This window comes from Aptenodytes forsteri, unplaced genomic scaffold (assembly GCF_000699145.1).
Source record: "Aptenodytes forsteri isolate BGI_AS27 unplaced genomic scaffold, ASM69914v1 Scaffold255, whole genome shotgun sequence".
Taxonomy (NCBI): Eukaryota; Metazoa; Chordata; class Aves; order Sphenisciformes; family Spheniscidae; genus Aptenodytes; species Aptenodytes forsteri.
The window spans coordinates 944,190-968,356 of NW_008794888.1; the positions used below are offsets into that span (position 1 = coordinate 944,190).

At 36.9% G+C, this 24,167-nt stretch overlaps 1 protein-coding gene across 1 annotated transcript in view; it reads left to right on the top strand.

Moving 5' to 3' along the window:
- SCN1A (sodium voltage-gated channel alpha subunit 1) overlaps positions 1 to 24,167 on the top strand; it is a 71,682-nt gene that overhangs the window by 12,116 nt on the left and 35,399 nt on the right. The window contains exons 3-16 of the mRNA XM_019470948.1: positions 2,365 to 2,454; positions 3,261 to 3,389; positions 4,102 to 4,193; positions 5,109 to 5,381; positions 10,811 to 10,874; positions 11,493 to 11,634; positions 11,790 to 11,996; positions 12,482 to 12,787; positions 13,520 to 13,900; positions 15,090 to 15,222; positions 16,083 to 16,321; positions 18,646 to 18,819; positions 19,447 to 19,803; positions 20,512 to 20,994. Coding sequence (XP_019326493.1) covers positions 2,365 to 2,454; positions 3,261 to 3,389; positions 4,102 to 4,193; positions 5,109 to 5,381; positions 10,811 to 10,874; positions 11,493 to 11,634; positions 11,790 to 11,996; positions 12,482 to 12,787; positions 13,520 to 13,900; positions 15,090 to 15,222; positions 16,083 to 16,321; positions 18,646 to 18,819; positions 19,447 to 19,803; positions 20,512 to 20,994 — 3,070 coding nt within the window. The remainder of the gene's footprint in view (positions 1 to 2,364; positions 2,455 to 3,260; positions 3,390 to 4,101; positions 4,194 to 5,108; positions 5,382 to 10,810; positions 10,875 to 11,492; positions 11,635 to 11,789; positions 11,997 to 12,481; positions 12,788 to 13,519; positions 13,901 to 15,089; positions 15,223 to 16,082; positions 16,322 to 18,645; positions 18,820 to 19,446; positions 19,804 to 20,511; positions 20,995 to 24,167) is intronic.

Below are 24,167 nucleotides of genomic sequence, written 5' to 3' on the forward strand. Positions count from 1 at the left end.
ATCCGTGCTGGCTAGGCCGGATCCCCTGGTTGTCCCGCTCATGCCTTGTGAGCGCCCTCAAGATGAACCGTTCCATAATCTTCCCCGGCACCGAGGTCAGGCTGACAGGCCTGTAGTTCCCCGGATCCTCCTTCCGGCCCTTCTTGTGGATGGGCGTCACATTGGCAAGCCTCCAGTCATCCGGGACCAAATCAAACACTCAAAAGGTGGAAGAAGAAGGAAAAGAGGCACAGACATTGAATGTGTCAGTTATGTTTGAGATTCCCATAAAGGAAAGCACGGCCAGAGTTTAGACTTCAAAGTATGTTAGCCCTTATTGAGCATCTGCTCCCTTTGAGAGTGAACAGCACTTTGGCCATGCAGCTCACAGATGTGGCGAGCTCTGTACAGAGTGAGCAATGTGCAAGGATCTACCTGTGGCCTTTGTTATGAATGATACCTAGCTGTAAACACATAATACACTGCATAGGGATAAAACCTCAGCTCTCCTAAGAGGATATGCCACTTCTTTAACTGTTTTATGAGATTACTGAAGCTGCAGCCAGGCATCTCCCAAGTTTTTCAACTACCAAAATGGATTCTCTTTATTTAAAGGAATTTCCCAGTTATATTAAGTCAGACTCTTTAGAGCTGTCTGTGGACTGTGGGGACAAGCATTGTAAGGCATTCTAACCATTTATTCTAAGTCACTGAACAATGATTTTTACTGTACAGAGCTTGTATGACAACATGATCTTCAAAATGAGTTAAGTCACTTGATGAAAGATATCACTATTCACTGCTTGGTCAGGCATTTAGACAAAGGTCACCCACCTATCTATGGGAATCAGGCAGCTAAATCCTTCCCTGTGATTTGAACGTTTACTTGAAAAGATATGCTGAAGTTTGAATTGTTCAGCAGCTGTAAGCAATGATCTTAATGTTTGCACCAATTTTCTGCAAAGTTTAGGCTGAAATGTTATTTCTCTTATTCCTCCTTCACCTAGAGTGAAGGGTTGGTTTTTTGTTGGTTGGGGTTTTTTTTGTCCATGGCATAAAAATATACCCGAAACAACAAAATGCTACCTACTTGATCTAAAAAAAAAAAAAAAAATTAAAAATCCTGGGCTTGTATATACAAGTTTATCTGTAAATGGCTTTCTTCAGTATAAGTTAGCTTCTTTGCCAGTTATGTCGATGCAACTCTTTTTAAGGAAGACATTGTTTAGAGAGATGACTAGAGGAAAAATTAGAGTTGAGTTAATCATTTGCCATAAAGGTGTAGCGGTTGTTATTTTTTGCTGCCATCATGTGGCCATTTTGAGTCAGGTTTTGGTCTAGTTTTGTTACTTCAGTATTTCCAAATGTTTGACTAATTGAGTTTACTTTATTGCCCCAAAAAGGGAAGGACCGCACCGTTTGTAGAGCCAGTGATCTCGTAAACCAAGAACGTTGCACTGGCTGTAATGAAGCCCCAGTGGACTGTCCCACATCCCTACCACAAGCCCCTTTGAGCTGTTAGTCTGGGTTTCATAGTCCCAGGATACCTAATTGTTCCTTGCTGGAACTCTAAATGAAAATTAATTTTCATTCTAATCTTCACCAGTTTTCCATGCTTTTCAAGCAATTGACCACAAGGTACTATTGAACCATTTTCAAATTATAGCATTGGTAGAACAAGAGATGCTTCTTTTGCTGCTAACATGTTTTGAGAGAGCCCAAAAATAATATTGGAAAATTATTCACCTTAATCTGTGAGCTCTCTGTGGATTTCTGTTTCACTGACTAAGGCATGTACTGCTAAGCTAGTGAGAGGGAAACATGGAATACAGTCACTTCAGCAATTAAAAACAGCATTCTGTGTTTTGTTTTGTGTTTTTGACAGACTGGCTGTGCTGGGTGCTGGGGTGGTGTGTGCTTTCTCTACAGCTCTGACTCATGGTAAATAGGATAAACTTTTTTTACCTTGCATATGCCAACTGTTGAGTTTAGTACCAAAACTGTAGAAGTGAAAGATTAACGCTTATTCAGTCATGTCAGGTACTTAAGTGAAACAGTATTCTTCTGCAAGTTATTTTGGTTTTGGCTGTTACTCAGCTCACGTTACCTCCCAGGCATGTGAGAGCCGTCTCCTTCGCCTTTCAGTACCAGCTGAAAACAAAACAGGAGGACATCAACAAATCAACATCAGAACATCAACAAATCAAGACTAATATTAAAGTTTAATGTACTAAAGTGAAAACTACCAGGTTAAGCAAAATACATGTGCCATGTTTACCAAAGTCTAAAAGGTTTGTGTAAGTGGCAATATTCTACTGTACTTAAGATATATGGCTGATGTGATATTGTATTAATTACTACTGTGTTTTCCTTAACTATATCTACATTATTCAGCATGCTTATCATGTGCACTATTTTGACCAACTGTGTATTTATGACCATGAGTAACCCTCCGGACTGGACAAAGAATGTAGAGTAAGTTGCATATGTTATTTAAAGATATCTTTGACTGTTCCTCTAGGAGCCAGCATGCCAGTAACTGCAGTCGTGTGCTGGCAGGAACTATCATGAGACACTACTACTATTTCCTCGCTAAACTATGTAGAAATGTTGAATAATTATTTAAATCTCCTTCTAGTAGAATGATTGGGTAGAAAAAATGAAAGTTGTTTACAGATAGTATTCTACTGAGATTCCACTAGTTTTCTCTCATCTTCATGGTTTAGCATCTACCCAATGTTTTTACTCCTCCTTTACGCCACTGCATTAATAGCAGAACCATGGCCATCTATTTGTACACGTCAGTTAAGGACAGCATATAAACAAAAGTATTCCTAAAGTGAGAATTCAGTGCATGCTTGCATTTGTCCCTTTTTAGAGTTAATACTAGATGTTTTAGATGTTAGTGATTCAGACAGTATCCAGTAACTCATGTGCTCACAACTTTCTTGGTTAATAGTAGCAGATCTAGTGTTGCATACTTTTATTCTGAGTATCACAAATAAATTTTTAATATATGTCATTTATTTGATGGATTTATTTATTTTGATTTATGTACAAGATCAGGACTGCTGTACTTCAACAGCATGTCACAACTAATGCATGTAAATACACAAGTATACATGATGAATATAATGTATTTTAGAAGAAATTGCTTATTTACTGTATTTCTTTTCCAGTTTTGAAATAAAAACCTCTTTCATTTAACCATCAGGTTTCTATCAGAATACCAATGTAAAATGTTGTTACTTATGTTGATTAAATTTTCCTATATTTTACAGGTATACATTCACTGGAATTTACACGTTTGAGTCACTCATAAAAATCATTGCAAGGGGCTTTTGCTTAGAAGATTTTACTTTTCTTCGAGATCCATGGAACTGGCTTGATTTCACTGTCATTACCTTTGCGTAAGTTTTTGTTTTTTGCTTTTTCTTTGAAAGTGAAGGGCAAAAAAGGGCATGAAATTAGTATCGATACATATCAATTTCGTTAAATGGAAATTCTTGTATGGATTCACTTTTGTCTAAAAAAATTTTCATGTTCTAATATGATGCATATTTTGATATAAACACAATACTGCAGAAGCCATTAGTACAGCTAGTATTAGAGAGGCTAATTTCATGTCCTGCATTTTTTTTCTCTGAGCAGAAAAGGAGCATCCCTTTGACTTCATTCTCCAAACTCACCAATCTAGTCTAGATAAATTTTAGGCTTTCAAAGTTAAATCACTGCGATTCACTTCAGAGACATTTAATTTAACTGAAGGCTCTGAAAGCATATTAATGCAAGGCAAACTGCAGTGAAAGGTAAACCTCTGACTGTTGCTATTTAATTTTTTGCTAAAAACGCCAAAGCGGTCTTGATGAAAGACCCAAGTAAGTAGCATAAACTTTGCCTAAATTCTGAATAACTGTGATTTAATCCTACAGGTATGTAACAGAATTTGTAAACCTAGGCAATGTTTCAGCTCTTCGAACTTTCAGAGTATTGAGAGCTTTGAAAACTATTTCTGTAATCCCAGGTAAGAAGTAACTGGTGTAAGGTGTTAGGCCCCTTGTACCTCCCAACTGTTCCTTTTTATCCTGTCATTGTGTTTGTGTGTGAACTCCCCTATTACAGATATGTGACAGAGTTTGTGGACCTGGGCAATGTCTCAGCGCTGAGAACATTCAGAGTTCTCCGAGCTTTGAAAACAATATCAGTCATTCCAGGTGAGAGCTAGGTTAAACACTGAGGCTGACTTTAATTCACTGAAACAGAATTCATATTTTTTAAACATCTTATTTCTTTCCACAAAAAAGCAGGAATCGGAAGATATTAGAATTCACTGAAATCTCTGATTCATTGCTTTTTAACATGAGCTCTTTCCTTTTGAAATCAGCCTTTGAGTTTAACAGATTCTTGCATGAGACATTGCAGTACACAGCGTGTGTGGTTTGCATCGTATGATGTCAAGCTTTCTTCTCCACATTCAACGAATATCAGTAACCCTGAAGTTTTCTTACCCATGTGTATCTTACCTACATGATGTTATGTGGTGTTTGTTGTGAATATTTGTGTCTAAAAAATAGAACTGTTTGAAATGTTGACTTAGTAAGAAGATGAAGGAATAAGATAATAAAGAATAGCATGGGCATTGCATGGGGGATTTATTATCTTAAAATTCTACGATTTTCCAAACCATCTCCAGTTTTATAGCATTAAATTTTAATCCTATTTATTGTTGAACAGGCTTTTTACTACTGTCTTCTAAATCTAGTATGTTATAAAACTGATAGTAGCAAAGGTTTGGGGCAAGAGGTATTGACAAATAAAAAGAAAGAAGACTTTTATGTGAGATTCATGTACAGCATGAATAAAAAAAGAAGTCACTTGTTTTAGCATTAAAACAAGTGTTTTGAAATATATGCAACTCATTCCATTCACGGTTTCAAATGAACATAAATTTCAGCTATTTATTCATTTTCACAAGTGAAAAAGCTCTTCACAAAAATGTTATTTCACAGACATTACAATCATTTATTTGGGCTTCTGCATGAAATCTATAACTTTACTGGGAGACACTGTCATTTTTATGCTTTAAAAAAGCTTTGAACATCAGAATAAAAATTCCTTTGCATTTGCAGGCTTGAAGACTATCGTGGGAGCCCTAATTCAATCTGTGAAGAAGCTCTCGGACGTTATGATCCTGACTGTGTTTTGTCTGAGTGTATTTGCACTAATAGGGCTGCAGCTGTTCATGGGCAACTTGAGGAATAAATGCCTGCAGTGGCCTCCAGAAAATTTTACTCTGGAAACAAATATTACTTCCCAGCTAAACAGCACCATAGGTGAAAATGGTACATTGGTTAATTCAACAGTGACTCCATTTGACTGGAAGGGGTATATTGAAGATGAAAGTAAGTATTGTCAGCATAATTCTTAATGAAGTGATTTGTGGCTGACCCAGTTCTTAGAAACAAGGAGGGGAAGGCATGATACATTTAGTTAAGACGGAGCAGGAGACGTGTTTTCTCTCTCTCATAGATCTGCTCCAAAGGCCAGCATGGAAGAGGGAACAAGTAACATGGTCTCTGTACTTGATACAGCTCTTTTCCTCAGTTCCCTCTGCCAAATTCACATCTCCCCCGAGCCAGAAAGAGGTCCAAAGGAGTTCTTAAAATTACTTAATAGTCTTAAACATTTTCCATTCCCATACTCCAAAGCAAGATCAGCAACAGACTGCTATGTCATTTCTGACAGATGTCAGAGACTTCTGACATTCAGTGAGGACTCTAGTGATGGAGTCCTCAGTATTTTTGCCATCTATCCATTCTTGTGCTTCACTATCCTTATCAACTTCACCACAGGCATCAAAACCAAATTATTCCCTATCATTAATCACTGTCTCGGAGGTATTTAGAGACTATTCTTATGTTGCCATGCCCTGTTCTCTCCTCTTTCAGTCTTCTTTTTGTACACTAAGCAACCCAGATCAACCTTTTTCTCCTACAATTTATTTTCCAGATCTTGATCTCTCATCTGGATCCTTTCTTGTTCATAAACATCCTTCTTAAAGTGCAGTACCCATCTAGGCATTTCTCCTCCACATGAGGCATACTAAATAGAGAAGGATTATGTGGTAGCATAGTAACTTATACTTCTGTTTTATATATCTTAGGCTAGGACTTGCCATTGCTTACAATTGTAACATCGTTAAATCCTGTTCAGCTTGTGGTCTATCTGCCTCCTGAATCTTTTACAGACTTTTACCTCATTGAGTTCCCACTTTGTATTTGCACAGTTCATTGTTCCAGCCTGAACAGCACCCTATTTTTTCAGACCATCTCTCCAACTGTCCTGGATCTTTTAAACTGTAATTGTTTCCTCAAACTCACCACCACCCTTATCAGATCAGTATCATTTGCAAATCTGATAAGTGTTCTTTCATTATCTAGATTAATTAAAACCTTGAATAGCAGCAATCTCGGACAAACCTCTTCAGAAGTTGTTTTGATGCATCTTTCCATTTTGATAATTTCTCGAAGTATGATTTTCCAACCAGTTTTGCTGACACAGAGCAGCCTGGCAAACTGAGAATAGATAAAGAAATGCATTTCAGTACAGTTAAATGTGAGGTTACAAACCTAAGCTCCCTATCCTAAAAATCAATGCCGCACAATTCATGTTGAGACAGGTTCACATGCATAAAGACTGTAGTTGATGGCATACATCATCTCTAACAGTGAAAGTTACTTTTAGAGAAAAGTAAGAACTAAAGGGAGAGAGAGAAAGAAAAGGGAAGGGGAAAGGGAAAACGGACCACAGTAGCCAGCTGCGAAGAGAAGTGGTGGGGTCCCCAGGTGAGTCTCCTCCCCTGGGTATCCTTTCCAGTGCAGCAGTGATCACTCCATAATACTTTTCCCATAGCAACCGTGTATTTTTGATTAGCATCTCCTCAAACTCCCTACAGGTTGTTCCTGCTTACAGTCCTGTTAGCACTAATTGGAATGCACTTGGATCAGGGTGGGTGCTGCATGGCTGGTTGGTTTTTAAGCTCGTATATGCATATTATTAGGTCACCTAATATAAACCAAAAGCTACAACAAGGAGTAGGAAAAAGGGGGAGAAGGAGGGGTGAATCTTTCACCAGAGACAATTGCTTCCCATGAGTACCTGCTGCAACAATAATGGGTTTGCAGGTGTAATGCCATGAGAATAACAGCAACATGAAAAACAGCATGAGAACAAAGGAAAAATAATGCCACAGAGGCTCTGGAAAACGCTGCCACAGCAGCTTACGTGAAAGGTTGCAGAGCTGCAACTGGGAGGCAGGATGTAGAAATGCAATTGGAAAGCCCTTAGCAATAGGGAGGCTAAGGCACCTAAGGCACTGTGGAGCAGCTAGGACTCTGACAAATTAAGGCTAAAACTCTGCAGCCAAAAAGCTAAATAGTATCCTGTTCGCATAAATAAATTATTGACCAGGAAGGCAGTATTACCCCTGTATTTAGCACTACTGCAGTTGCTACTGGAATCCTATATAAAGTTCAATTTAGATAGAATGTTGAAAAATTGGAGGATGTTCAGAAAAAAGCAGAATGATTAAAGGGTTGGAAAACATGCTTTATACCAAGATAGACCAGGAGCTCAACCTACTTAGCATATCAAAGAGAAGGTTTAAGGGGTGATTTGATCACAGTTGAGAAAAACCTCATGGGGAACAGAAATTTCATCATAGACATATCTTTGATCTAGCAGGCAAAGATATAACAGGTTCAATAGCTGCAAGTCAAAGCCAGACAAATTTCAAATAGAAGAAAGACAGCTTCTAACTGTGATCACACAGCTGATCAATGACTGTAATGGATTTCCATCTGAATTTCTTAAATCAAGATGCAATCTTTTTGTGAAACCCACTTTACTTGAACATGTGGATTCATGGAGATCCCATGCTACAGGGTATAATGAAGTCTAAGCAAAGTCTCCTAATGAAGACCTAGACCTCAAGGTCAAACTCAGTTTTCTGGCTTTTTAACCAAGAATCTATAAACTCAAGCTCTGATTTCATTTGATTTAAAGAAGACCTGAAGCCCCTTGAAAAACAAAGCTGAATTGTATTAGTTGCAGAAAATACTTTATTGAATGGCTACTTGACCCTTCGGTATATTTACACAGGATTTTGTATGTATTATGAAATTTATAATGAAATTACGAGTCTTATTATGAAGTTAATAAGCTTGTCCTTGCTTACCAGCAGTTTCAAAGAGAAAAACTATCTTCTCACAGCTTCCTGCTCTCTTCTTGCAGGTGGACAGACAGGATACAGAAATGGTTCTTAAACCAGCTGTATCACAAGGCAATAAGAAGGGACTTACCTAGAGCTCAGAGCAGTGCAATGGCACTGTCTTTTGTAGGCATTAAAAAAGTTTTTATGCCAATAGTTGTGTATACTATGCAAAAAAGGCATGTAAGCCCTAATTTTGCCACTGAGCTCATTTTTGGAAATACCATTTAGAAAATTAATTAATTAATTAAAATTAATGCTAGATAAGTTTAAGTTTATCTCGGCAAGCTTGCCATAAGCAATTTTTTTCTGGGAAATAACATCTCACAATCTATTTTGTGAAATAACAATTATTCTCAGTCATTACCCTAGGTTTACCCAAAAACCTGTAAATTCCTTTGAAGTAAAGTGCTCACCTACCAGGAATTTTTTCCCATTTCCCAATCGAATAAAGGGGAGCGAAACATATACTTTTGATGAAGTGAGGGACTTTTCACATTACTTTGGTAAAATACAATTCAGAGTTTTGCATTTAGTTAGGGACACATGCTTATACTGCTCAGCTTGTGTTGTTCTAAAAATTTTCCTGCATGATAGTATTTTGAGCATTTGTCACGGTTGTATCAGTGCACTGAGAGAAAGCCTGGGTAGCTATTCTTCCCTGTGGAGCTGGCAAGTACAGTGTGCTTACAGAGCACATCTTGTCTGAACCACAGAACTTGAACACAGACCCTATTTTAGCGGTTCAGCTCAGCTGATGCAGTACTGATCATGACTGACTGCTCCATGTAAACTATATCAAGTCAGGTTTGCATTCTTCCCAACCAGCTGCTACGTTCCAGCATGTTTTAATCATGATTAGCTGACATAATGCAGAATAAGATTTGCCTCATAGGGGTCAGCTGTGGTCAGCATCATGTCAGCTAACTTTACTATTTACAGCTGTGTTTCAGCACAGCGCAGTTCTGCAATACATACCAGCCCAGAATGACAGCGGCCGCACACAGGGTTGTGCACTTTGCAGGGTACAGAAGATTGTACCCTGTGAGACGCAGGTGTATCATTAGATACTGAAATTGAGTCCTTCACATCAGAACAAGGTCTACATACAGCTTAAAACCAAACTTTTCCAAATGGTGAATTTTGCTCACAGGATGGAGAGATGGGGCTGGCCGGGGTACCATGTCCCTCCTGCAGCAAATTAATGTGCTGAGCCAGTAGCTTTTGACACCTCCTCAGACTCAGAATTCATTAGCTTCTGTAGTAACCCTGCTTGGGTGGCACAGCCACAGCCCAGTTTAAACTCAGCTGCACTGGTAGCATTTCAAACAAGATCATTTTAAGGGCATCTAACAGGCCAGTTCAACGAAAAAGAAATCCAATGGGGGGTTTAAATCTTCTCAGGAAGCAAAAAAGGTACCACCTTAACTGCGAAGCTGCTGTGCTTCAGAAGTATTGGAAGCTGGGGAGGTGCTTAGGGGAGTATCATCGTGTCCCTGCCCTGTCCTTACAGACATCCTGAGGCAACGCTTTTGGTTTCCGTTGGAAATGGGATACTGGGCTACGTGGTCTGACCCTGTGTAAATTGCATCCTTAAGCCTGTGACCAAATGGGAGATTGTTACTACAGGAGGAAGCTCCTCCTGTGATAATTCTTCCAAAATCAAGAGCTTAGCAACTGTAGGCATCTGCTTTGAAGGGGGGGAAAAAAAAAGTACTTAAGGATACGGTCAAAGTGAATCTTAATAAGCACAACGTTTTGTGCATCATCTCTTTATTCTTCTAAGAATAGACAGGTCCATGTCTTTGTTGTTCAAACCATCAAAAATGTCCTTTAAATACAGGATTACTATACAGAATATGGGATGGTTGGCTACAGGGCGATTTGGTGGAACTTACCCAATTTCTCTTTTCTAAGGTGATCAATAATTTCATCATATACTCCTAAAATCCTACCTACACAAGTCAGAGACTGTTGCAGTAATTCTGTCCGAGTTAAATGTAGGTGTATACCAGGTCCTTCATACCAAACAGCAGGCTAATTGCAGTGTGCATGCACCTGTAACAGAGCCATTGGCAGCTGGGTGGTTTTTTGCAGAGCTCACATATTAGATAACTGTCACAAGTGTTTGTAAGTGGCAAACTGGAACCCTTGGCAATACTGATCAGAAAGTTTGAAATAAATTATCAGTATATTTTTTTCAGATACAATTTAATTATTATAATAAATAACTGTACAATATAATTTCACAAAGTGTGATTTAGTTCAGTGATCAAACTGAAGGGAGAATCGTACATTTCATCTACATCCAGCAGCATTTGACAGGATTTTTAGTACATTTTGGCATTTTAACAGAAAGTGCTGTGAGTGATAGCACTTACTGCAATCATATTGTCATTTACTCTAAAGTTATGGTCCTGCTGAAAAAATAATACTGCTTGTTTATACTAGCATCTGAAATCACCTTAACACTTTTAGAGCAGGACTATTTATTTCATAGAGCTGTAAGAAAACTTTCATATTCAGAATTTAATAATTTTTTAAAAATTCTTTTCTAAACAGGTCATTTTTATTTTCTGGAAGGGCAAAACGATGCTCTGCTTTGCGGAAATAGTTCTGATGCTGGGTAAGACCAAATTTCATCATATTATTGCACCGTGTACAAATTAGATCCATGTTCTTTAGATGTGCAGTTGGCCGTGGGCTATATTTTGAGTGACCACTTTCTATCACATAAGAAATACTAGGATTTTACACTGGACTGAGGATTTGGGTTCCTGGTCAGAGCTCAGTGGATTGGTTAGATGAGCTTAGTCTTTGCATGAATGAATCGGTAATTTGGTATTAGTGTAGCTCCTGCCTGGATGAGAAGTAGCAGACATAGCAGCTGGAAAACACGTGTTATTCTGCAGTTCCAGCTGCACATGTGAGTACTAACAGGCTCAGACAGTAGTAAACACTGACATTGACATTAATGTTACAACACAAATAAATAAAGAAATTATTTGGAATATTATGTTTTAGAAGCTTAGATTAAACTTTTGACACTAATTTTTATATGCCTTTCCTGCTTAATTTTTCTAGTGTCCTTTAAAATAATTTTCTATTAAAAATCACAACTGCTATTATTTCTAGTCTGATTAACTAAACAAAAATTCACTTTTTAGTCCTAATTTTCTCCTGGACATTCCAGGTGATAATATTAAAATAACTATATAAGGTAACACCCAGTTTGTCTTTGCAGGCAGTGCCCAGAAGGATATACATGCGTGAAAGCTGGTAGAAACCCCAATTATGGCTACACGAGTTTTGACACCTTCAGCTGGGCTTTCTTGTCACTATTTCGGTTGATGACTCAAGACTTCTGGGAAAACCTTTATCAATTGGTGAGAATTTTTTAATGCGAGATAGGCTAAATATATTTGTACCAATAATGCAAGAGGCCTAAAACCAATTTTCTTATGTTATCTTAACTTTAACAATATGAAAAACAGAACTTTTGTTAACCTATTCTTGCTTATGAATGTATTCTTATTTCCAGACATTGCGTGCTGCTGGGAAAACGTACATGATATTTTTTGTTCTGGTGATTTTTCTGGGTTCTTTCTACCTGATCAACTTGATCTTGGCTGTGGTCGCCATGGCCTATGAAGAACAGAATCAAGCAACCATGGAAGAAGCAGAGCAGAAAGAGGCAGAATTTCAACAGATGCTGGAACAACTGAAGAAGCAACAAGAAGCAGCTCAGGTATAATTTATGGTGTAGTAACGCAGAAGTGTATGGAAGTAATTTTACTAGAGATATTCACCCTCTGCTTTCTGAATTTGGAGTTACAAAACACCCTGTTGGGCTTTCAACAACAGAGCTAGCTCAGAGATTTTCTATTCTGCACTAAAGACATTGTACTGTGAACGAACCAGCCATAATCAAGAAGGAATAGTCAAAACTAGGTATACATTATTCATTATGTTTTTCTTAGTCTAGTGTCATTAATACAGTCTGTTAGAATTCTGCATTTAAAAACTACTCATGAAAGATGGAAGAAGGCTATGACCAACAAGTATCTTGAGTCAATTGAGTAATAAAAATTAGAAGAAAACTAGGGAGATGATATCCTATGGAAAGTATTAAGATCCAAGGCGTTTGGACTAGCAATTCTGTATAAGTAAATTTAATAAAAACATGATGTCGTGGTTTGCTCAGTGACACAAATTCATTCTGCAAAACGGCAGGCAGCAGCAGTGGCAGCAGCAGCAGTAACAGCATCTGCGGAGTCCAGGGAGCCCAGTGCTGGGGGAGAAGCAGAAGGGCTCTCAGAAAGTTCCTCAGAGGCATCAAAATTGAGCTCAAAGAGTGCAAAAGAGAGGAGAAATAGAAGGAAAAAAAGAAAACAGAAAGAACAGTCTGGAGGAGAGGAAAAAGATGAAGATGAATTTCACAAGTCTGAATCAGAAGACAGCATCAGAAGGAAAGGTTTCCGATTATCTATTGAAGGCAATAGATTGACATATGAAAAGAAGTATTCTTCTCCACATCAGGTATTGCATATAGTTATTTTTATTAGAAGCATACATTTAAAACATCATGGGCTGTTACAAAACTACTTTAATCTTTCTGGTACTGTAATATGACCCTACTGCCTAAAGAAAGGAAACACTGAGATTTTCATTAAACTTTATTATTGTTGCTAGTGCTTGAGGGAAAGTGCTGTAGCTGCTAGATTGTCTTGTAAAAAACCACAGAGAATTAAGTGTAACCTCATATCTCTATTCTTGTAATAGGATTGTTTAAAAATCATATTAAAATATTCTCTGATTGATTCGGGGGGGGTTAGAGTGATTATATATTATCTAGACTTATTAAAATTCTACAGTATTTTTCCATTATGATAGCCTCATATTTTCCTCCTGCTTCAATGATGTTTGGAGGTTGGTTCAATATGTGCAGGATGCTGCATACATGAAAGAATGTGCATATATAGACTCCCTTTTTTGCTTGATGGGTATTGTGCAACTACTCTACTCAGCAACTCTAACTGACATTAGGAGAGAGGAGTGCTCAAAATTGGTTTTGTCTTAAGAATCCATGAACAGTGGTATTTCTATCTGCAAAATATAAATATACTGAAATACATAAAAAAAATTCACAGCAGCATTTAGCTTCTGGGAAAAATGGTTACTCTCATATAAGAAAAAAATACCCTATGCTATCCTAACAACTGCTAAGTTTGAAGGTTTCAGCTAATAATCACAAATTTTGTTTGCCTGCAGTCTTTGCTGAGCATTCGAGGCTCCCTATTTTCTCCAAGGCGCAACAGCAGAACAAGCCTTTTCAGCTTCAGAGGTAGAGCAAAGGATATAGGATCAGAAAATGACTTTGCTGATGATGAGCACAGCACTTTTGAAGACAATGATAGCCGAAGAGATTCTCTCTTTGTGCCGCGCAGACAGAGTGAACGGCGCAACAGTAACATTAGTCAGGCCAGTAGGTCATCCAGGATGCTGGCAGTGTTTCCAGTGAATGGGAAGATGCACAGCACTGTGGATTGCAATGGGGTGGTTTCCCTGGTTGGTGGACCATCTGTTCCTACATCGCCTGTTGGACAGCTTCTGCCAGAGGTGATAATAGATAAACCAGCTACTGATGACAATGTAAGAAAGTTTTAAATAGCTTAGGCATCGTGGCCTTTTCTTACTGCACCAGCCAGTGTTTTCTACCGAATGGAACCCTTGGCAATGCTTCCTGGTTGGTCAAGCTGTGAATGCTCCTGCATCTTGTAAAATCTTTAATAAATAAAACAGCTAAGATGATAGGTTGGCAACCTAAGCATTTACTTACAAATATTCTCATAACTAAAAAATGCAATTTGCAGTTTCCAAGTAATAAAATACTAACTTACTTACACATTCATAAAAGCACTACGCTTTACTGTATTACTGTGCTATACCTTACTTTTGCTGATCTAAAGGTCCATCTGGCTATGGTCTGCAAAATCATAGTTACTATACAATTGAAAATAGTATACAAAAATGTTAGCATATAACTGCAATCAATATGATGCTGCTATTACCACTTATCAAAATTAGCGTTATTACTTAATTTTGATAACATTCTTCCTTATCAGCCCCGTTAAAAATGTAAGGAAGTTGTCAATTCTTTATTATCAGTTATTTTTCATTCCTATTTATTTTCCATCCATTGCTGGTGGAGTTCTGTAGTGCAGATAACAAACAGTTCATTGGAAGATCACATTTCAATACATACTTCCAAAAATACAAATGTCTGTGTGAACATATGTGCAGCACATATTGCTGCCATTCTCTTACCATATACAAGATAAGAGAAGATGTCTCAAAAAAATTTCTTGCTTAGTTCAACGTTGTCTACTCACATTACTAAAAAAATACTGGCATGAGGAAGCATGAGGAAGTCAGACTTTTCTTACTTGTTCCAGTTTGCCTAGGGGAAAAGACTATTACAAAACCCAGAATATTCTGTCAGCAGGAGCAAGGAAAAAAATTACAGTTTGCAAAAATTTTATGCAATATTTTGAACTCAATCCTTTTCCATTTGTTTAAATCATTTTTCCTAGCTTGAAGGAAAGAAATGCAAAACTTAAGTAAATAAACTCTCTCTGAGTCTTGAACAGTAGGTAACTATCGCCTCATATCTTTTAAAAATTATTTAAAAGATACTAAAAAGTAATAAAAGTCTGACATGATAAAAGTTGAAGTGCACGAAGCACGCATCCAAGCTAAGACATTAATAACAGGGTTCTATATAGTATTTGCTTATCTTATTACTCCAGCATGGTTTCACCTATTACTGTTCTCTGTATAGGGTACCACTACAGAAACAGAAATGAGGAAGAGAATATCAAGCTCTTTCCACGTTTCTATGGACTTCCTGGAAGATCCAGCTTTAAGGGAAAGAGCCATGAGTATTGCTAGCATCCTCACAAACACTGTGGAAGGTGTGTGCTACTCATAGCTTAATATTTAATACCTGTTTTTTCAATGGACTTCTGAAAATTTGAGTTGAAAATTAAAAACTGATTTCAAATAGCTTAATTAACAGATACTGTCCCACAAACCAACATATATTTATCAGTAAACTCAAAGCTCTTTATTCATTAAGGTTATTACACAAGTAAGCATTAAAGTTATTACATAAGTAAGCATTTCTATCTCATTGTTTTGCCACCATCTACCTCATGTGGTCATCAGGACTACAGAGTTATGTTTGATGGTCATAACTGAGTAGATGCTTATGAATATTAATTAAAAATATATTATTGGTCACAAAAAGGCCACTGAACATTTTTCAAATATATGCAACCATTGTTAAAATATACACGTATTTTTAGCAGTTATATTTATTCAGTTACTCTTTAAAGAAGTCCTATGCTAGGTGATAAAAATGTTTTTTTCTTGAACTAGGAATGAAAATTATATTGAAAATTTTTACCTAAACACCACAAATTTCAAAATAAAAATATTTACATAATAGAACAGTAAGTGGGAGGAACAGGCTGAGGTGCGATCAAGGAACAATAAAATACATAATACAAATCAATGCATAAATTGATACTGATTGGAATAGTGATTGGAATACAAAGAAATTGTGCTTGATAGATAAGCTTTGAACAAAATAAACACATTTTATAGCAATTTTTAAAGACTTTCTTGAAAAGCCCTGTAAAAACGTATAAAGGGCGTGCTTATAGGAGGTTAATCAGTACCAGTTTAGGTTGATGACTGGTACAATTCATATAGGGTTGAGGAATGTTAGAGCAATCACACAGTTACCTGTATGAACTTTCTCTTCCCACAGAACTCGAAGAATCAAGACAGAAATGCCCACCATGTTGGTATAAATTTGCAAATATTTTCTTGATCTGGGACTGCAGTCCACATTGGTTAAAAGTAAAACATATCGTCAACTTAGTGGTAATGGACCCATTTGTTGACCTGGCTATTACAATTTGCATTGTTTTGAATACACTCTTTATGGCTATGGAACATTATCCGATGACCGATGAATTCAATAACGTACTTTCAGTTGGAAATCTGGTAAGTCTGTTGGGTTTTTATGTTCATGATTTGGAAGGAAGTATGTCTGAAATAACTGAAAGAAGGAGTTTTAAAAGCGCTTTTTTTTTTTACTTTTTAGAAAGTAGATTTATTGGCCATTTATTGGCCTCCAGATATTACTCTATCAGAACATTTTTGGAAATTTCACAGTCAACCCTGGCTCATGTAATTTAGGATACTGTAAAATCAATATATTGCAGTGTTCTGCTAAGCCAAATTAAAAATTTAAAAAATGGCACCAATGCTACATTAAGTAAAGTCCATCTTAAGCAGAAGTTGATTTGTCTAACTACTAAACCAGGAAATGCATTACTTCCATGAAAAAGACACTATGCAAATAAATGTAGTGTTATTTTTTCAATCAATACAATAAAAATATTTAAATTATGAATGTGTTTTTAATTGCTCTGTTTCCTGAGCACAGGTTTACAATAGCTAAAAGAGCCATTTAAAAGCATTTCTAGAATGTTCTTCTGTAAAAGATTTTTTTATGTGGATATGTGGATTGTTTTCTTAATATGCTTTATGTAAAACTATGAAAAATATCCTGCAGTACTTTTTCCTCTTATAGTTTTTATATTTTGTATCACCAGATAATTAGTAAGATAACTTTTCCTCATGTTGTCAACTATATTTTCTCCCTTCTACTTCAAAAAGATAAATTATTAAAGAATTCAGGAGTTAATTTTTTGTAGCTCTGATGCTTTTGAACTGACAGGTTTGATCACATAGAAGTACCTGCAGCTGCAGTCCTACTTTGTCTCTTGTTTTAAGAATTGATTTCTTATAATGGGATTTTTAATAATCCCTGTTTTGTAATGAGGAAAAAAATATCTCAGATCATGTAAATAACTACAGGATTTGGAAGGGAGAATTAATAGATAAATGCATAGCTGGTTTTCATATACTTAAAATAAGGGAAACTCTGAATCTGAGTTTCCTAGTAAAATGTAAAATCATGTGGCATTTTATAGGTTTGTTTTCCAACCAAGAAAATGCCATAGAAATCCTGGTGTACATCTGACTACAAAGGGAGTGTGAGAGAACCTGGCTATAAGCACCACGCTCTTCCGCTCAGGCTCCCTGACATAAACCCCTTCTGCAATATAGAGGCTCTCAGAGTTCACCTGCTCTAGTAGTTCCACTTTAAAGCTCCTTGAGAACCTCACCGTCCTGATCGTTAGGAACCTAAGCCAGCGTTTCTAACTATATTTATTCATTCCTCCCTCTTCCTCAGTGTTTCCAATCCTGTAGCTTAAAAAATAGTAACCTTTCTCTCTCTGGTGTTTATATCTGGAACGTATCTAAAGACACTAATAAAATCTATCTTGAGCATTGGTGTTCCTAGGCAGAGCAAGTCAGACTCCTCTTCTCCATCTCCTGATTATCCCAATTAGATTATTCTTTTTAGCTGTCCCATTTTCTGTTCAGCTTGCTTGAAAATGGGTTATCAAAACAAAAAAAGAAAGCATTTCAGAGCAGGGCTCAGGCAGCCTTTAATCGTGGCTTTAGTACATTCCTATCCTACAGGAAATTCTTCTAAGGCTTCTCTTAAAGCTACTCAGGGTCATTACCTTGGTGGCTCCTAAATATGATTCCTACTTCATTCAGCATAGCATCCCATGATAAGAAGCCATTACCAGCGATATCATGTTTAAAATGCATTCTTAAATGCTCTTTCATTCCTGACATTAAAGTGATTGAGCCAATCATCACCTTCACTGAACTTACTGGCAACACCCAGGTAGAAGTTCCTCAGCTTCAGCAAATTGTTGTATCTCAGTTGATCCTCATCTGGTATAAATAACCGTATCTCTGTTGAACTGAATGGGATTATGGCAGGTTATACCAGCAAAGAAGCTGCCCCTCTGGAGTCATAGATTTGGCCTCATTCATGCTGCTGTATAACGTAACTAGTGTACCAAGAAAGATGTTATACCATGTAATTTCTTGGAAAGCATTCTGGTTTATGTTGTGAAAATCAAATTTGGGATATTGTTTGTACAGTACATGAGAAAGTCCATATCCTGATAGAGTTGAAATTGGATTATTAATGTTATAAAACAGAAGTTTATGTAATTGGTTTAGTATAAAATTTAATTAATTGAAAAAATTACTTGGTTTGTATGGCACTCGTTAAGGGAAGGTGAGCATAATAAATCACTACAGTTCACTGAACTATTTTTAAGAGTCAGTTTTGGATAAGACATTGCAGATACGTAGCTTCAATTAAAAACCTAAACAACAGCTAAATCTGTAATACATATTTCACAAAGAAATAACAAACTGCATTTTGAATGCAGGTCTTCACTGGAATCTTCACAGCAGAAATGTTTCTCAAGATAATTGCAATGGATCCTTACTATTATTTCCAGGAAGGCTGGAATATTTTTGATGGTTTTATTGTAACCCTTAGCTTGGTTGAGCTTGGTCTTGCAGATGTGGAAGGACTCTCCGTTCTTCGATCATTCAGATTGGTAAATATACATCGATTGCACTGATTTTTCAGTGGGGCTTCATTAAAATAATTTTTTTTTTTGCCTTAAAAATTTGCTTGATGTTTGCCATGATACTGATCCTGATGTCTCTTTCATTAGTACAAATCCTTATTACTTGTGGTGTCTTATATTCTTCAACAGGAATTGATAGAGATCCAGACAAATAGATAGCAATGGGTGCCCTGGGCCTATTTCCAACTTAGGTATTGTATATACACACTTTAAACATCCTGCTATGCAGAAACAAATCGACTCAGATGTATTGTGCTCTGATTGGCATCACAAGAATAGGTCTGCTCTACAAATACCAGTAGAAAAGTGGCCCAGATGATTTTTACAGACAAACCCTAGATTTTAAATTCCATCTAATATGACCGGTAGCTGCTTTGGCCTTCAGTAACAACTGTGCTTTGAGGATATCAAGCTCTAACTTCACAAAATTTTGTTGACTGACCCTTCCATCTTCATGCTTTTAGACAAGAGGATACCCTCCGAACAGTCATACCCAGGGCATATTTTGCAGTAATATCCTTCCACAAATTCACTTTAAAATATCTTTGTGTCTTTCTTGTAGGTTGTCCTAACAATATTTTTCTTCTCTTCCAGTTACGAGTTTTCAAATTGGCAAAATCTTGGCCAACACTAAATATGCTGATAAAAATTATTGGTAACTCAGTGGGAGCTCTGGGTAATCTGACCCTCGTGCTGGCCATCATTGTCTTCATTTTCGCTGTGGTTGGGATGCAGCTGTTTGGGAAAAACTACAAGGAATGTGTCTGCAAAATTGCAAGTGACTGTGTACTTCCACGCTGGCACATGCAAGATTTTTTTCACTCTTTTTTGATCGTATTTCGAGTGCTGTGTGGAGAATGGATAGAAACGATGTGGGACTGCATGGAGGTTGCTGGCCAAGCCATGTGCCTTACGGTCTTCATGATGGTCATGGTGATTGGAAACCTAGTGGTATGTAATCACAGCATTAGCAAAAAATTATTTGGCAATACAGTGGGCTCAATCCTGAAATGAACTAAGTGCTCTGGCTCTACTTCAACAAAGCACTTAAGCAGGTGGTTTCAAGCAATGCTTAAAGTTAGGCTTAAGAGCTTTTTTGGATTGAGAATAAAGTATTCTGCAATATCAAAATCATAAGAATGTTAGAGTAGCCATTTAGTCACATTCTTAATTTGTCTTTTGGCTCTTTGTAAATATTTTGTGCTTCAAATAATTTTAGTTTATGGGCTCTTTATAAACCATTTGCTGTGGATTTTTAAATTATTTATCCCATATGATTAGTCACATAAATAATCTAATTTCTACTGTGTGATGGGATAAATTAAACTTCTTAATGATGCTGAATAGCAAATCTGTTATCTCCATTTTTAGATTATAAGATTTTGCACCAAAATATTTATATACTGTGAGGATTTAAAAACACATTTACAGATATTAGTCAGTTGTAGGAATATTTTTGAATAGTGACCAGGATGTAAGCAGAATTTAAAAAGCTCAGTTTTTTATGGAGAAGAGAAAAAGTTTTGAGGGTCCTTTTCTTTGCTTATGGTGAATTATTGGGATTTCAGTCTTCGATGTCACTAATATGACAGATTTTAGTAAAATAAGTGTTCTTTGTTGGGATAAAGTCTAGAACGTCCCTTTTTTATCTTTCTGCAGGTACTGAACCTCTTTTTGGCCTTGCTCTTGAGCTCATTTAGTGCAGACAACCTTGCCGTGACAGATGATGACAATGAAATGAATAATCTCCAAATTGCTGTAGCAAGAATGCAGAAGGGCATAGATTATGTGAAAAGAAAAGCACGCGAATTCATCCAAAAAGCTTTTGTTAAAAAACAAAAAGCTTTAGATGAAATCAAACCACTTGAAGATTTAAACAACAAAAATAGCTGTATTTCTAACCATACAACCGTGGAACTAAGCAAGGACCATGACTATATTAAAGATGCGAATGGAACAACTAGTGGCATAGGCACAGGTAGCAGTGTGGAAAAATACATAATTGACGAAAGTGATTACATGTCATTCATAAACAACCCAAGCCTCACTGTGACAGTGCCCATTGCTGTGGGTGAATCCGACTTTGAAAATCTAAACACAGAGGAATTTAGTAGTGAATCAGACCTGGAAGAAAGCAAAGAGGTATTTAGATATTTTGTGCATTTCTCTCTGATCTTTTGAGTATTTTTCTTTTTTTCAGCATAAGCCAGTGTATTCAGTTCTTGATCATCTGTTATTTTGACACTTCTTTGTACATGGGCATAAATGAGTGTATAAAGGAGGTTTTAATTGTTGATGAACAAAAGTGTGAGAAAGGGTTGAAAATTACAGTCTCCAAGAGGAGATAAGAGGCCAGGCAATGGGACACCAAACTAATCCATAAGAACTGTTTATGGGCCATATGGTAGTTGCAACAACTGGTAGAGCAGGGTAGTGCCTTAGCTATAGCCTTATTCCACCAGAAACTTTTGTTTGCCTCCTGTAACAAGGGTCCCATGGGGAGTGTCATACATCTCTCTGCCACTCAAAAAATCCCCCTCTATGGGATTTTTTTGTGAGCAGGTATAAACCAGAAAACATAGAGATAGTTTATGTATTTCCTTTAGACGCTGGAATTCTTTTAGATTTTAAAATTGTCAGCTCTTCTAGACCTAGATTCCCACAAAAAGAAGTTCTAACCATAGACTCTTCCATACACTTTAAATTCACTTAGTTGTTAAAACTGAAAAATAGTATCAACAGATGAAAATATCTCATGTTGCTAAGGGAATGCCAAAGCAGGCTACAGATATAAAGCCTTGTTAAGAGCTGTATTTTTAAAAAACATATGAAGGCTATAACTGTTCCTTTACATGACTTTTTGTCTGTGGCTATTTTAACAAAATAATTTAAATTGATTTGATAACATAATTTGCAAAACAACTACACCCCCAGTGACTTAGTTTGTTGACATTTTAGTCAAATCAGAAAATTATCTTTCCAGACACTTAACAAAATTAATTTTCTGACTTGAGGAACCTCAACCTTAAACTAGCTAGTTTCCATTCTGGTAGCAAGCCAGATTCTTTGTGAGATAGCTCATATTCCCCCACCACTGTTGTATGCTAACAGTACTTCAGACACCTAATTTTAGGCTAGCTGAATTCTGCACTTCAGTGGGCATAAGCCCTCTAGTGTTCTCAACAAAAACCCAGTGTTAAGCTAAGTTCAATCTTTGGATCCTCCCCCGAGAAAGGAGACCGGTACAAAACAGCCTCTCCCCATGGCAACCTATTTCAGAGACAGTGTTGTTCCCATTTCCCAATTAATATCTGAAGCATTAATATTTCTTTTCCTGTTAAATATTAGCCAGAATGTATTATAATTTGGCTTTGACTCAAGCTTCTGAACCGCTGCAACAATAGAGGTTATAGGAATGTATTTGAGCACATTATGAACTTGCCCTGGCAGGAAGAATTTCTAAATAAAACAACATTTAAACAAAGATCCATTGGAGAAAAACGACTGGTCATCTACTCTCCCCACAACTACGTTAATGCTGGCCAGTCCAGTCCAGTCTGCTAACCCATCATAGAGCAAGCAGTCCAATGGAGTGACACAAGCTGGTTTATGACTGACCAATGGGGAATAGATTCAGTTTAGGAAAGCTTTCTGTAAACGTGCTGCTACCTGTAGGACCAGGGTTACCTTTTATCCCATTGAGAAAGTACTAAGACATTTCTGACTTCCTCCAGAAGCTTATGAAAGAGCATTCTGTTATATAGTTTTCCATGGAAAATCAATCTAGCAGTGCTGTTTTGGCTTTGAGCCCAACTCCTTATTTTATATTGACTGTTAGTATAATGGGACTGTAAAAAAGGAATTATAAACACCAGAACAGCAAAGCCTTTGAATTAGCTGAGTTTTTGATGAGAGCCCACTTAGAAAAGACTGTATGGATTCTCTACTTCTCAGGCCAGAGGGCACTAACAGGCGAGTTGCAGCTGGCTTCAGACCATACTGAGTTTTTCAGTACCATTCCTGGAGTTTTACAGTGCTGGCCAGGATCCTTTTTTGCTGATTGGTTCAGCTTTAAAAGTGGGGGGTTTCTGTGGGGGTTTTGGTTGGTTGGTTGGTTTGGTTTCATTTGTGTTTGTTTTTTTTTTTTCAGCTGAGTACTCTTTTCTCCCTTAGCAAAGTAACAAATTAATCATCTTAAAATTATAAATTACACTGTTAATTTCAAAGAGCTTAATTTTAGTGTGCAAAAAGTAGGGGACAGTAATATTACAGAAAATCTGCTTCTTAGAAGAAAATAGAGAAATAAAATGAAAAGGTGGTTTTTCCAAAAATGAAAAAGCTTTGGAAAAGTTTTGAAAAGTATTTTCAGAATTATTTTGAAAAGTGGTAAATCATACTGCAGAGGAACATTTTTGAAAATTGGATTACTAGAAGTATACAATATTTTTGTAAAAATATCAGAGAGGCAATTCTGTAATGTAATTTGGAAAAAAAACTCTATAAATTGGTTCTTGTGACAAATAATGACAGAGCCTGAAACTGGATACATCAACCCATTTTCCTGATCAAGTTGAAACGTCGTTCTTCCAATCTCTGTAGTCACCACAAGATGAAATTAACAAAAAAATGGCTGCTTAAAATATTACAGATTTTATTAAGCGCCATGCAACTCAATGTCAATGAGTCCTGGAATTGTTACTGAAAAATGGACTGGCTACCGCTTTAGTAAGAGTTTTGTTGTTAGGGATTGGGGATTTTTTTGTTGTCAAGAAGCCTGCTGCAACCTAGCATTGATGAACCTATATTGCATTATTTTGTTTACCTCTACATCCTTAAACATGTTTCCTTCACAATTTCTACCCGCTCTTTAGCTGTGATACCAAGCAGCTAGATTGCATCCAGGTCCCAGCTGCCTGTTGCAATACTTTGAGAATTTTTAGGATAGGATTAGCTTAAGTGCATTCAGTTTTTTAAAATTTGGTTTCCACCTTCCACTCCTCTCTTTTTATGCTCATCATGTTATTGAAAATTTGATTAGGTTATAAAATGCAATCTGATGTTTTATGGGCCATCTTTAATCTACCTCAGCCTTATTGTATGCAGCTTCTGCTTCACGCTGAGCTAGACTTTCAGCAATTTTAATCTGAACTTGCTGACATCTAAAGTATAGCCTTCTCTGCTGATCAGGGCTTTTTTCCCCTCATTCCTCTGAGCTCCCACCTCATTTACATAGTTATATTTAGGCTCTTACCTGCTTTTCAGTAGACGCTACAGATTCCTGCATGTATATATTTAAGCTTCATTATTTCTATGTA